Source organism: Saccopteryx bilineata, chromosome 7 (genome assembly GCF_036850765.1).
Source record: "Saccopteryx bilineata isolate mSacBil1 chromosome 7, mSacBil1_pri_phased_curated, whole genome shotgun sequence".
Taxonomy (NCBI): Eukaryota; Metazoa; Chordata; class Mammalia; order Chiroptera; family Emballonuridae; genus Saccopteryx; species Saccopteryx bilineata.
In genome coordinates, this window is record NC_089496.1 from 56,319,354 (window position 1) to 56,333,180 (window position 13,827).

General features: G+C 49.0%; 1 protein-coding gene across 1 annotated transcript in view; it reads right to left on the minus strand.

The window, feature by feature from the left end:
- SPMIP7 (sperm microtubule inner protein 7) overlaps positions 1–13,826 on the minus strand; it is a 32,467-nt gene extending 18,641 nt beyond the window's left edge. The window contains exons 1-5 of the mRNA XM_066240375.1: positions 13,605–13,826; positions 12,156–12,774; positions 7,068–7,165; positions 5,227–5,303; positions 2,940–3,078 (exon numbers count right to left, since the gene is read on the minus strand). Coding sequence (XP_066096472.1) covers positions 2,940–3,078; positions 5,227–5,303; positions 7,068–7,165; positions 12,156–12,774; positions 13,605–13,826 — 1,155 coding nt within the window. The remainder of the gene's footprint in view (positions 1–2,939; positions 3,079–5,226; positions 5,304–7,067; positions 7,166–12,155; positions 12,775–13,604) is intronic.
- Position 13,827: the final 1 nt, after the last annotated feature.

Sequence of the window (13,827 nt, forward strand, 5' to 3'; positions counted from 1 at the left end):
CCTGGCCCCAGCTTCAGACCTGAACTTCAGCGTGTTTTCTCACAGCTGGACTCGGCCTTCCCCCCACCCCCACCCCTGCTGGGAGGAAGCCGCTGGGGAAGGTCTGACTGTGTTCACACCGGAGGGGGGTGGTCCTCGGAAGCACCGGGACCCCTCTCTGCAGCCCCGCCCGGCCCCCCTGTCCTGTCCTGTCCTGTCCAGGCCCGGCCTGGGACTGCGTCTTACTGGGAAGGACTTTGAATACCACTATAATTTAACTCCAGACAATATGTAATAAAAGGACCCATTTTGAAAAGATATAATACTTTCATGTATTTGAGAGACCCTTAAACAGTATTGTAAGCCAGGTAGCTTTTTTTTGTCCTTGATGTTAATTTCTCTGTGGGAATCGCAGAGGGGACCTTATCACTGCTCTGTCCCCTCACCCTCTTTTCCTCTGCACAAGCTGACGCAGTGTCGGCTTCTTGACCTGTGGTCCATGGACCTCTTCGAGGACCATGTTTAGAACTGTATTTCAATGGAACTGATTTCCTCTTCAGCCCTACGGACTTTAAATACAGCGTGTCCGTAAAGTCATAGTGCACTTTTGACCAGTCACAGGAAAGCAACAAAAGACGATAGAAATGTGAAATCTGCACCAAATAAAAGAAAACCCTCCCAGTTTCTGTAGGATGATGTGGCAGCATGTACACATGCGCAGATGATGACATAACACCATGTATACAGCGGAGCAGCCCACGGCCATGCCAGTCGAGATGTGGACGGTACAGAGGAAAGTTCAGTGTGTTCTGTGGCTCGGTAAATTAAAATCCGTGACCAAAGTGCAACGTGAATATCGGTGCGTTTATAACGAAGCGCCACCACATAGGAATAACATTACTCAGTGGGATAAGCAGTTGAAGGAAACTGGCAGTTTGGTGGAGAAACCCCGTTCTGGTAGGCCATCAGTCAGTGACGAGTCTGTAGAGGCTATACGGGATAGCTACCTAAGGAGCCCTAAAAAATCTGTGTTTGAGCCCACATCGAACTGCACTGAATAGGTATGAAACTGGGAGGGTTTTCCTTTTATTTGGTGCAGATTTCACATTTCTATCGTCTTTTGTTGCTTTCCTGTGACCGGTCAAAAGTGCACCTGACTTTACACACACACACACACACACACACACACACACACACACACACACGGACACACTGTATGCTGTATCATCAGACTTCGTTATGGGCAGGGCCCGGGGTCTGCCAGACTCCTAAGCACTGAGCCGTGGCGGGGAAGGCGGGTGTCAGCAGAAGAGGATTTGGAGGGCAGAGCAGAGCGTGTTGGGATGTTGAAAGTGAGGTCTCAGGTAAGTCAGGAGAGCTGCTCGAGGGTTAGCCTGGGAAAAACAGAGGAAGCGCCTGCGGACGGAGGCCTGAGCGGTCGCCCAGGCTGCGCCGCATGGAGTGCAGGTGGAGGGCGGCGTGAGGGTGGTGGTGGGGGGTCGTGGGCAGGTGACAGAGACCAACCGGCCGGAGCCAGGCCAGGGGGCAGATTCACTCCCTATAAAGTGTGGGTGTGTGGGAGACTGCAAGTGGCAGAGCCTTTGTAAGTTCAGGCTTAGCAAAAGGCTAAATTCTCCCTCCCCACTCCTCCAGATTAGATAAGAAGCTGAGTATTTGCACTCATCCCAACCCCCCCCCCACCTCACTTGTGTGGTGAAGTTGCTAGAAGCAATTTACATGCCCTTCCTCTCACCCCTTGTTTGTTCAAAGGTTGGTTGATTTCACTTATGCATGGTGGGGGGATTCCTGTTTACACCTTAAGTGGATTCCTGTTGATGATGCCTTAAGAGAATTCCTGTTTTTGTCTCAGATGTGTGACTTTGTATCGGAGACTTCCTTATTTGCATGTGGATATATAATAAAGTGCTACAGGGCGCTGGATATTGCCATCAGCATTGAAGAGGCCTCCTGATCCCATTCTTTTTTCTCTTTAAGTCTAACTTCCTCATTGTGCCTCGTTCTCCCTCAGGACCTGGAGTTACTGGCCGCGCTGGTCTGCAGCACGGGTGTAACCAGTGGGGGGACAGGCAGAGGTCCACGCCGAGGGAGTGTCCGGCAATTGTGTGCCCTCCGTGACCCACGTGAAGTCCTGTGCAGGAGTGGAGGGGGAGAAATCAGCCTTTTGCTAAGCCTCCAACTTACAAAGGCCGTCTCCGTGGACAGCAGAGGAAACAGCGGAGAGGACAGAGCTCGGTGCCTCTCGGACACTCCCATCAGCACTAGAGTCGGTGTCCAGCACTGTCCTCAGCACTGGCTCTTGGCTGGAGCAGTGGTCACGTCCCTGTCCCCATTGTTTACACCTTCTTTTTCCCTGTATAAAGTCAACAGTCAGTGCAAGTGACCTCTGAGAAATAGAGAGTCTTAAATAAAATTTCTAAAATATTAATACTGATAATATTCAAGAATCTGAGGTCTCTGATGACTTTGATGAATATAGCACTTTCCATTCCATTAACGTATTTATTTACTTGTTCTTTGTGTGTGTGTGTGTGTGTGTGTGTGTGTGTGTATGTGACAGAGACAGAGAGAGGGACAGATAGGGGCAGACAGACAGGAAGGGAAATGAGAAACATTAATTCCTAGTTGTGGCACCTTAGTTGTTCATTGATTGCTTTCTCATATGTGCCTTGACCATGGGCCTTCAGCAGACCGAGTAGCCTCTTGCTCGAGCCAGCGACCTTGGGTCCAAGCTGGTGAGCTTTGCTCAAACCAGATGAGCCCACGCTCAAGCTGGTGACCTTGGGGTCTCGAACCTGAGTCCTCCACATCCCAGTCCGACGCTCTATCTACCGCGCCACCGCCCGGTCAGGCTCCACAGGTCTCAACCTAGAAGCCTCCTGTTGCCCAGGGCTCTGGGTCCACTGGGCAGCACGTACGGGCGGCCCTGCCCGTTCTCTGACCTGACCGATCGCTGGCGTCCGTTCGTATCTCTTCAGGGCAAAACATGATGAGACGAGGTCGGCAGCTTTCTCCACTGTGGTTTCCTCTGGGCCAAGTCTGGGTGGCAGCATTTTGTCCCAGGGAATGCTTTCGTACGCTCTATGAAAAAGCAAATGATGACGTTTTATGAAAAAGCATATCCAGTGGTACAGCTCACCACGCCGTATCATCCACTGCGCTCTGCAGAGCTCTGAGGGGTCCTGAGCCACCCCTGCTGTGAGGGCCGCAGACAATCCTGCCCAGCAGCGGTGGGCACAGTTCTCTCCAGTGGACACTGTGTGTGGAAGCTTCATACGGCAAAAGGGATTGTGCGCATGTAGTTGAGGCCCCTACGCAATTGTATTTGAGTTCATCAAAAGGCAGATGGTGCTAAGTGGGTCTGGTCAAAACTGTTGAGTCTTAAAAACAAACAAAAACAGCAGCAGCTGCCCTAGAACCAGCTACATGAGTCCAGGAGTAGCTTCCATGAACCGAGCTCTATGGACAGTCTGAGTGACCGCGGGAGATGAGGACGTGGCCGCAGCTGTCACCTCGACTCCGGCCTGACACCCCCCAGAGCATTCCCACTGGGCCATGGGTGGACTTCTGACCCCAGCACTGGTCACAGATGGGTGTGGCTTAACGCAGCGCAGGGAGCGGTCCTTGGAGCCGCAGCAGCTGGGCACTAAGGCGGGCACTAACACCGTCCCCCGTCACCTGGTGTGCAGACACACTCGCCCTGCAGATGCCGGGACTCGAGCTCCTCCCTCTGAGGGCAGGCCTCCCGCAGCGCCCCACCCAGGAAGGTGGCTTTACACACCCAAAGACACACCAGGACACACACAAACATTTCTCTAGGGCGGACATCTCCTCAAACTCCAGATCAATGCACCCCACTGTCTGACCAACATGGACACTGGACGCCCTCGAACATCTCCATGTTCAGTGTGTTCAGGACTGATGTCTGACCTCCCCTAGCCCCCCGATCCCGCCGCCCCTGCCTCCATGGGGTCCAGTGAGGCGTGCTCACTGTCCCGGCACAGCCCCGGCCTGGGAGTCCTCCCGGCTTCTCCCTCTGCAGATCATCCTCTCCAGCCTGGGAGTCCTCCCGGCTACCCCTCCCTCTGCAGACTCATCCTCTCCAGGCTGGGAGTCCTCCCGGCTGCCCCTCTGCAGACTCATCCTCTCCAGCCTGGGAGTCCTCCCGGCTGCCCCTCCCTCTGCAGACTCATCCTCTCCAGCCTGGGAGTCCTCCCGGCTGCCCCTCTGCAGACTCATCCTCTCCAGCCTGGGAGTCCTCCCGCCTGCCCCTCTGCAGACTCATCCTCTCCAGCCTGGGAGTCCTCCCGCCTGCCCCTCTGCAGACTCATCCTCTCCAGCCTGGGAGTCCTCCCGGCTGCCCCTCCCTCTGCAGACTCATCCTCTCCAGCCTGGGAGTCCTCCCGGCTGCCCCTCCCTCTGCAGACTCATCCTCTCCAGCCTGGGAGTCCTCCTGGTTGCTCCTCTACAGACTCATCCTCTCCAGCCTGGGAGTCCTCCCGGCTGCCCCTCTGCAGACTCATCCTCTCCAGCCTGGGAGTCCTCCCGGCTGCCCCTCTGGGAGTCCTCCCGGCTGCCCCTCTGCAGACTCATCCTCTCCAGCCTGGGAGTCCTCCCGGCTGCCCCTCTGCAGACTCATCCTCTGCAGCCTGGGAGTTGGGCTGGCTCTTCTTTCAAAGTACGTCCTGAAGCCCCACCCCTGCTTACTCTGCCAGCGTCCCTACGCCACTGTTCTCTCTGGCCTAGGTGATAGCACCTCTTTCATTTATTTCTCACAGACTCACCTCCTTCTAGGTGCGAGCTCCTTACTTAGCGTGTTGACTGCCTCTTGTCCACCTCCTCTCAGAACCAGAGCGTCTGAGGGGGCTCTGTTCTACTTGCTGTGGCTCCCGGCCCGGCACACAGACACACAGCAGGCCCCCTGGTTCTCCTGACGGAGGGGTGAGCTCTCCTCACGCTCTCGCTCGTTTCCCAGGACGCTGCACGCTGCGCCGCCCCCTGAGCATCTCCTTTCCGGTTGGTGTTACTCTTCTACTAAACATACGTTTCCTCAAGGTTCTTCCCTGACCTGTTTATTTTCTCAATCAACCTAAGTAACGAAACACCCGCACCTGGTGGTCTCTGACTTTCTCAGAGGATTCAGGACAATGTAGACACAAAGGGGGTTATATCATTAAAGGTAGATGAATTAATTTATTAAATCAAAATTCTGTTTGGAAAAACTCTTACTTTTGTGTACAGGACTTGTAGAATGAGTCCTTTGCACTGGATTTCTTGTTTGGTTGTAAAAGTGGTTCTCCACCATCCTAGAAGCACAAGTAACACGAGGAATCAGACACGAGTGGGACTGATGATGTTATCTGTTCACCATGCTTTTTTCTCTGTCTTCATTTTTCTTCCTTTACAGCACCTTCTGAATCAACAAGTATATGCTTCCCTGTTTCTCTCTATTGTCTTGGAAATTTACATTTTGTGTATGTTCTCCTAACAATTCAGTTAAATTCACAAAATATATATTCAAGGCAGCAGAAAGTCAGATTTTTGTAAGAAAGCTCTTAAATTTTAAATCTTGGCAGATCGCGTTTAGTTCCCTGAAATTATAACATATAAAAAAGTCTCTGTCTAGTCTAACACAAAAATGTTACTTCTGAAATATTGCCCTCTTCCTATCCTTTATTTTTATCAGTTATTTAGTTAGTAAGTCATTGTTACCACTACCTTTAATGGCTGTTGTTTATTTAGATTCCCACAATACTTGACTAATCCTAGGCCTACTTTTGCTCAGCTAGTCCTTTGTTTTGAGTTTTATTCTCTTTTCACTCAAGTTCAATTTTCGGTGATTCTTTCAAGAATGGGAACTACTTCTGGTTCTGTTGTTAATTCATCTTCATGTTGGAATGATGTTCTGGATGGGTTTATAAGTCTAGCTTAATGGTAATGATTATTTAATAACAAGTAGATCTCATCAACCCCGAATGCATTGTTGTACCAACTCCAGACTCGCCCTGCATCGATCCTGGACTGCATTGTCGCACCGACCCTGAACTGCATTGCTGCACTGACCCTGCACTGCATTGCTGCACCGACCCTGCACTGCATCATTGCACTGACTCTGAACTGCATCACCGCACTGACCCTGCACTGCATTGCTGCACCGACCCTGCACTGCATCACTGCACTGACTCTGAACTTCATCACCGCACTGACCCTGCACTGCATTGCTGCACTGACCCTGCACTGCATCACTGCACTGACTCTGAACTTCATCACCGCACTGACCCTGCACTGCATTGCTGCACTGACCCTGCACTGCATCATTGCACCAACTCTGAACTGCATTACTGCACCGACTCTGCACTATATTGTTGCACTGACCCTGCACTGCATTGCTGCACCAACCCTGCACTGCATTGCTGCACCGACCCTGGACTGCATCATTGCACTGACCCTGCACTGCATCGTTGCACCGACCCTGAACTGCATTGCTGCACTGACCCTGTACTGCATCGTTGCACCAACTCTGAACTGCATCACTGCACTGACCCTGCACTGCATTTGACCCTGCACTGCATTGTTTGCAGGAATCCCATGTCCTCCACCCCCACCCCTCTGGCTATAGTTAAGATATTTGTCTCAGTTTTTCTACAGTTTCAAAATTCTGTTTGGAAAAATTCAGTATAATTTGCTCAAGAGAGAATATATTTTTGTTCATCTGTTTTAAGACTTGTTGTGCTTCTTAAACCTGGGATTTCCAGTCCTCCAAGCTGGGGGCTGTCCACCATGTGCAGCTCTCACACCCTGCAGCCAGAGGAGGGTCCTCTTGCCAGTGAGGGGGTCCAGATTGGGCACACCAGCCTCTACGACTCGGTCATCCCCCAGGCACTGCTGTGGGGACTGCACAAGAGTGTGTAAAACACACAATGACTGTGAAGTTCTGCACAGTTCCTGGCACATAAGAGGTATCTTATAAATGGTAGCTCTTTCTACAAGGCTCAAGATATCAAAACCACAGACAACGAAATAAGTGAACTGCAAATATTGCATTCCACCATCCGGTAAGAAAATCTTACTGTGCACGATGCCTCCTCGTCAAACGTGTAGGTGTGATTTACTGAGCATCCTTCGTGACGAGGTTGTGAAGGAGTGACTTTCGCCGGGCTTGTCCAACCTGCAAATGAGCATGGATGTGCTTTCAGTTAAACTGCAAGAAATCCATCTTTCACCAAAACTACTTCCTAATGGAAAGCTAAAATGGGTGCTGTTAATGGATTGTTCAATGCAACCATTTTTCTCATGAATGGGACTGGAATAGCTCTGAAATTTACATTAGGGCTAATAGGACGATTTACAACAGTGTAGAATTACGGGTTATTTATTACTCATTATTGGGAAATTAGAAGTTATCTTGAGACAATTGAAAACAAAAACATACAGCATAATAGAAGTCACAGGACTCAGCAAAAGTAGCAGCAAGAGAGAAATTCATAGGTATAAATCCTTACGTTGAAGAAGAAAGGTCTGGGATCAACAATCTAAATCTACATCTTAAGGAGCTAGAAAAACCACAAACTTAAACCAGTGTTAGCAGAAGGAATGAAATAATAACGATTAGAGCACAGATCCAAAACAGAGAACAGAAAAATAGAAAAAAATCAATGGAAGCAGGAGTTGGTTCTTTAAAACAATCAACAAAATTGACAATTAGCTTGATTGACTCAGAGAAAAAGAAGATTCAAATAAGTAAAATCACAAAGGGGGAGAGGAAACATTACAACCAATTTTATAAAAATAAACATAATTGTAAGAAATTACGATGAACAATGGTACCCCAACAAATTATACAACCTTGATGAAAGAGACAAATTACTATGCTCACGCAACCTACCAGACTGAGTCATGAAGAAACAGAAAATGTGAGCAGACCTGTAATTGCTGAGATAGACTCAGTAATCAAAAACCTACCGACAGAGAAGCTCAGGCCCGGATGGCTCCTGTGTTGATTCTATAAAACACTGAAAGAATTAGCATCGATTCTCCTCAGGTTTGTCTAAACAATTTAACAAAGAGGGAACACTGCCAAACTTAACTCTTTGAGGCCAACATTACACCGATACAAAAGCCGGGTCTTCTGCCTAATAAACACCGACGCCAAAACCCTCTACCAAGTACCAGAGGAAGAACTGAACAGCACACCCAGAGATTGTACACGGGGACCAAGCCGGTTTGATTCCCTGAATGCAAGCAATAAGCTTGTCACTGCTGGGAAGATTATCAGGTTCCGCAGCTGCAGTGAGAAACAGGGTGGTGGCTCCTCAAAAAAAATTAAACACAAAGTTAATTACCATGGGACTGAACAACTCCACTTCTGGGCACGTATTTAAAGAATTCAAAGCTGGGACTCGGAGAGATATTTGTACAGACAGGTGTGTTCAGAGCAGCATTATTCACAGTAGCCAGAAGGTGCGGCAACCTCACGTCCACGGAGAGATGGATGGATAAAATATACATGTACCTAAAATGGAAAATTATTTAGCTTTAAAAAGGAAGAGAAATTCTGACGCATGCTAAGACAGGGACATTGTAGTCCGTGATGACATTTTGCTAAGTGAAGTGCCCCAGTCACAGGAAGACAAACAACCACATGATTTTACTCGGATGAGGTGTCTAGAGCAGTCAAATTCATTGAGACAGAAAGCAAAACTCTGGTTTCCAGGGGCTGGAGGAGGGGAGCACTAGGAATTTGGGGTTTTATGGGTACAGAGCCTCAAACCAATCAATCAATCAATGTATTTTACAAAAGGAATAGCAGCATCATTCTCTTAAGGAAAAAGAGAGTTCCTTCTATTTTTGTAAGATGAAAAAAGATCAACAGCTGGATTGTGGTAATACCTGCACAATGCTGCATTTAATACCAAATGAACTACACACACTTACAAATGGTTAAAATAGGTGTTAAAGAGTGAATGTTTTTGCACCCCCAAAATTCATATGTTGAAGTGTTTACCCAAAATGTGATGTTATCTGGAGATTGGTCCCTTGGAAGGTAACTAGGTTTAGATGAGGACATGAGGGTGGGACTCCCATAATAGGATTCGTGTCTTTCTAAGAGGAGGGAGACCAGAGCGCTCTCTCTCTCTGTGCCATGTGGGAAAACCTAAGGTTAGCCTTCAGAACGCCAGAAGGAGGGGTCTCAACAGGAACTAAATCAGCTTCCACCTTGATTTTGGACTTCCCACCCATCTGAACTGCGAGAAACAGGTCTCTTGCTTAAGCCACACAGTCTATGGTACATTGTTGTAGCAGCTCAAGCTAAGATGATGGTTTAAAAAAGGAAGCAAGACAAAGAGTTACAAATACTGATGTTAAGAGGCTGAAGACAGTTCAATCGTGAAGGTTGCAAAAGGCAACTTCTATTTTCTCTGGGATAAGGACGGCTGTGTCATCTTCTGCAAGGAGAGGTGAAGAGACCAACCAATGGAGTGTTTGAACATCAGCAGGGTAAGTTAGAATACTTGACTGGTGCATGAGAGAGAAAGCCAACTGTGAACTAAAAAGGAATCAGTGCGCCCAGCTCAATGTCTAGACAAGGCTGGAATTGGGCAAGAAGTCAGCAATCCAATCTTTTATGATTTGGCTTTGATATTTATCAAAGCCCACTGAAAACCATGTGATATGGTTAATTCTGAGATGAAGTTCCTTATCAGAATGTATTAGAAATAATATGTATTTAGGGTTGCTAAAAACTGAAAGTACCTATTTATAATTAATGACTATTTCCAGGATCTACCGAGTCAATGAAAGCACAGGACAAATTATATTGAAACCCATTCCTGAGCTCCTGATTTTAATATTTGAAAATGTTATCAGCTCACAACAACAAATACTATTAATTGAATGCTTTATGATGATCTAGAAATTTCCCTAAGTATTTTATATTTTAAGTCATTATTTCTTACAACTTTACGAGAAAAGAACTATTATTGTCAATTTCAGAATAAAAGGACCGAAAATTCTAGACTTTGCTTAACTTTGTTATATCTAGCACTTATCGGTTCTTTCCTTCATCAGATATTTCTACGATCTACACTAAACGGCCCTCACTATAATCCCATGAAGTATTACATAGCATGTGAATTTATTTTACAAATAAGGATACACAGGCATAATGAGATCAGCAATAGTCCAAGGTCACAGTGAAAGTAAGTTTCTTTGCCTGGAGTAGAGCCTGGACAGTCTGACCCTGGAGCCTGTCCTCTGCATTCTGCAGGACTTACCCAGGTAGTGCAGTTCAGAGGCCCAATTAGTTCTATTCTTGGTTCTGAATTGTTGGCACAACTCTCGTTAACTATATTTTAGCTGGAAACTAGCTTTAGTAAACTCTTTCTTCAATTTGTAATTTGTTGAAATACAGTTTTTACAATTTGTTGAAAAAACTTACAAAAACAGCCCGACACTAGGCTGGAGTTTTCTGCTTATGAGTCGAGTGGCAAGCTTGCCGAAGATGGGACTCCTATGGAAAGTGAGTTCAGTTCCTTTAAGGAAGTACCTGAGACAATGGGTACTGCTACTCACTGAAACATTAGCAGAGGGTTGAGCGCAACTCCTCTGGTGACAGGTTAGAAAAGAAGTCACTGGTTCCGCATCAATGAGGTGTGCTGTAGAGGTGGACCTGAACTTACCAATAGTCCCCTCAGTGCAAATACTTAAAACATTTTTTGTACCTTGAATAATATTAATCATCTGTAGATAAGAGTGCATTTGATTCTTAGTAACACCGTTTTTCCAAAGGTCCCATTTCCAATGGATCATGAATTATTTCTCAAAAGTAGGTCACTGAGCCTTATTTGTAGTCTTCAAATGAACATTCCAAACCAAGGAACCTCCCCAAGCCCCCTGCTAAGCCTGCACTGCAGTGTGCATTAAAAACAATCTCAGCCTACGCTTACATCTCTCCAAATTGCTCTTTTGGGTTCAGAAGTGGGTACCCGAAAGGTTGGGCTGGGAAGTATGCTATTATGGGGTCACTCATTTTCGCTAACCTGGGCCTTTCGTCTTCCCCCCTTTCTGGTCTCGGTTGTCCATGGCTGCTCTCCACACAGGGCAGGAGCCATGCCTCCCCGCCACCGCACGGGTGCTGGTGTCACTGTCCCTCCCACACTGCGGCTTAGGCCTTCTGTCTGCAGCGGGTGCTGAAGATCAGAGTGAGGCGGCTGCTGCCTCCAGTGCTGGAGGAGTCTCAGCACCTCCTGACGCAGCACACGGCCTCGTCCTTCCCACCTGTCGCTCAGAGACGGGGCTCTCTCTCCACTCCTTCTCTGCCAGACGCACTCCCAGAAACATTTCCCACGTCTTTCCTTTGGACAGGTGTCTCAGCCCTTGTGGGCCGGGCCTGTGACACTGACAGGGAGTGCCTACGGGAAATCGTAGGGTCCAGCGACCAGCAGGGACCCTCAGCTGTACCTCCTGGCCTGCGTGGAGCTATTCTGCAGGGGTTGATTCTCCTTAGCTCCTGATCTTACTAGACGCCCAAATTTACTTTCAACTACTTTCCTTTTTGTTTCAAAGTCCTTGTAACCTAACTCTCAATAACCATCAGATTCTTTTTATCTTTTTCTGAGATAAGAAGGCATGCTACACAATGATAAAAGTCAAAATAATTTGTCTTGTGGTAATATTAGGTTATCTATATGCCTAGAATAAATTAGCTGAGATTGCATTGGTCACATACTAATGAATGCACTTTTTTTTTTTTTTGTATTTTTCTGAAGTTGGAAACGGGGAGGCAGTCAGACAGACTCCTGTATGCACCCTACTGGGATCCACCCGGCATGCGCACCAGGGGGCGATGCTCTGCCCATCTGGGGTGCTGCTCTGTTGCAACCAGAGCCATTCTAGCGCCTGAGGAAGAGGCCACAGAGCCATCCTCAGCGCACGGGCCAACTTTGCTCCAATGGAGCCTTGGCTGCGGGAGGGGAAGAGACAGAGAGGAAGGGGAGGGGGAGGGGTGGAGCAGATGGGCGCTTCTCCTGTGTGCCCTGGCCAGGAATCGAACCCAGGACTGCTACACACTAGGCTGATGCTCTACCACTGAGCCAACCAGCCAGGGCCTCCCTTGTCTCAATGTTTAAAAATTATAAAGCCAATCTCCCTGTGTTTACCTCCGAGTCTTGCTCTGATGCAAATGTCTGGTATTTCCCTGGAATTCCATCTCCTGTCCTGTTTCAGTTCCTCTAATAAAATAGTTTTCCTTTTCTGTGTTGTCTGAAATCCCATGTCTGCCCTGGGAATTCGGTGTTGGGGTTTCACATCGCTAAAATCCACCAGGCTTGGTATGGTTCTGCCTTTGCCCGGATTTAAGTCAGCATCTCCACCAGGGCTCAAAAACCCTGAACATGGGTCGCCTAAGGAGACCTCATCACGAAGGGGCGACAGTGGATAATCTGGCCTGTAGGGTGGGGGGTAAGGGTAGTGTAAATGGTAGTCTGGCAGGGCTGAGGGGGGATAAGGGTGAAATTTAAGGAAACTGGGGTTGCATTTCTTTTCAATTCTGCCACACTCGTGTCTGTCCTCGACGCCTTTCACAAAAGGCATGTTCATCTTCCTTAAGAGATGGCCATAGTGTGGGTAATCGACATTCTCAACAGCCTTTGCTCCTGACAGCAGGAACCGCTGGGAGATACTTAGCCTTCCAGGTGGGTGCTGGGAGCGCATCTCCACAGCCTTTCTCTTGACACTTTCCGCCGACTGAAAACTGGTTCTGATGGCTGACTCCTTTCTCTTTAACCACAGAACTTACACTGCCAGAGGTTGAGACTTGGTTGTCATATTATTAACTTGGCTTTCTAAGTGTCGACCCAGTAGGCTTTTTTCTTTTCTTTTCTTTTTCCCCTTTTAAAGGGCAGTGTTTTTTTTTCCTCGACCTGAGAACAGAACGTTTAACGGCAGTATAACAGACCAAAATGGAACGAAACAAAACAGAGCCCTTGTTGCTTAGCAACGGCCAGACTCAGAACACATCGGGTCCCTCCTTTCTTTTCATGAGAGGTGGACGGGGCACGCTGTCCTTAGGCACGGTGGAGTCCGTGGCTGGGAAGTTCACTCTTCCATGTCCCTGCACCGACGGGATCAGCCGTGTTTGGACCGCAGCTCTGCTCCCCTTAGGGAGAGACCCTCGCAGGTGCAGGAGAGCTGGCGTGATGGCTCGTGTCACACGTCCTGGGTGCCAAGGCCCAGGTGGCTCTATGCATTTTTCTGAACTTAGGGGATAAAAGTCGAGCTTCCAGACCGTGTGCTGCACAAAACGTCGATGGACCACACGGGGCTTCCTCCTGGGGCTGGAGACCGCCCTGCATCCCCTCCCAGGTGTCCCCCCAGGTGTGGACGGTGCGCGGGCCTCCCAGGGGAGACCCTGACGTCCGTAGAGGACCAGCGGCCACCATGAGGACGCTGCTTCGAGGGCTGTCGTGCACTGACTCTCAGCGCTCACTGCCTGTCGTCTAGTCCACCTGCCAGCTAGTGGGCAGCCTCAGGCCACCGGGCATCCAATGGGTAGACTCAGACCACCGGACACCCAATGGGACAGCCTTCCCTCTGCCCGGGGCGCGCACGCAAAGCTGTTCGCTCAGCTGCAGACCCTTGGACAGGCCGCCGGCACCCCCCAGGACTCCCTGCGCGGGGCCGTGGTCCCGCAGGCCCAGGCGCGTCCAGCAGGGCAGGTGGCACCGCCCTCCTACGGCAGCCTCGTGGGGGGTCCGTGGTCCCCGCCGCCATGTTGGCCTGGCCCCGCCCCTGCCTTGGCGGAAGTGGAGGTCCGTCCTTCCGGCAGCCATG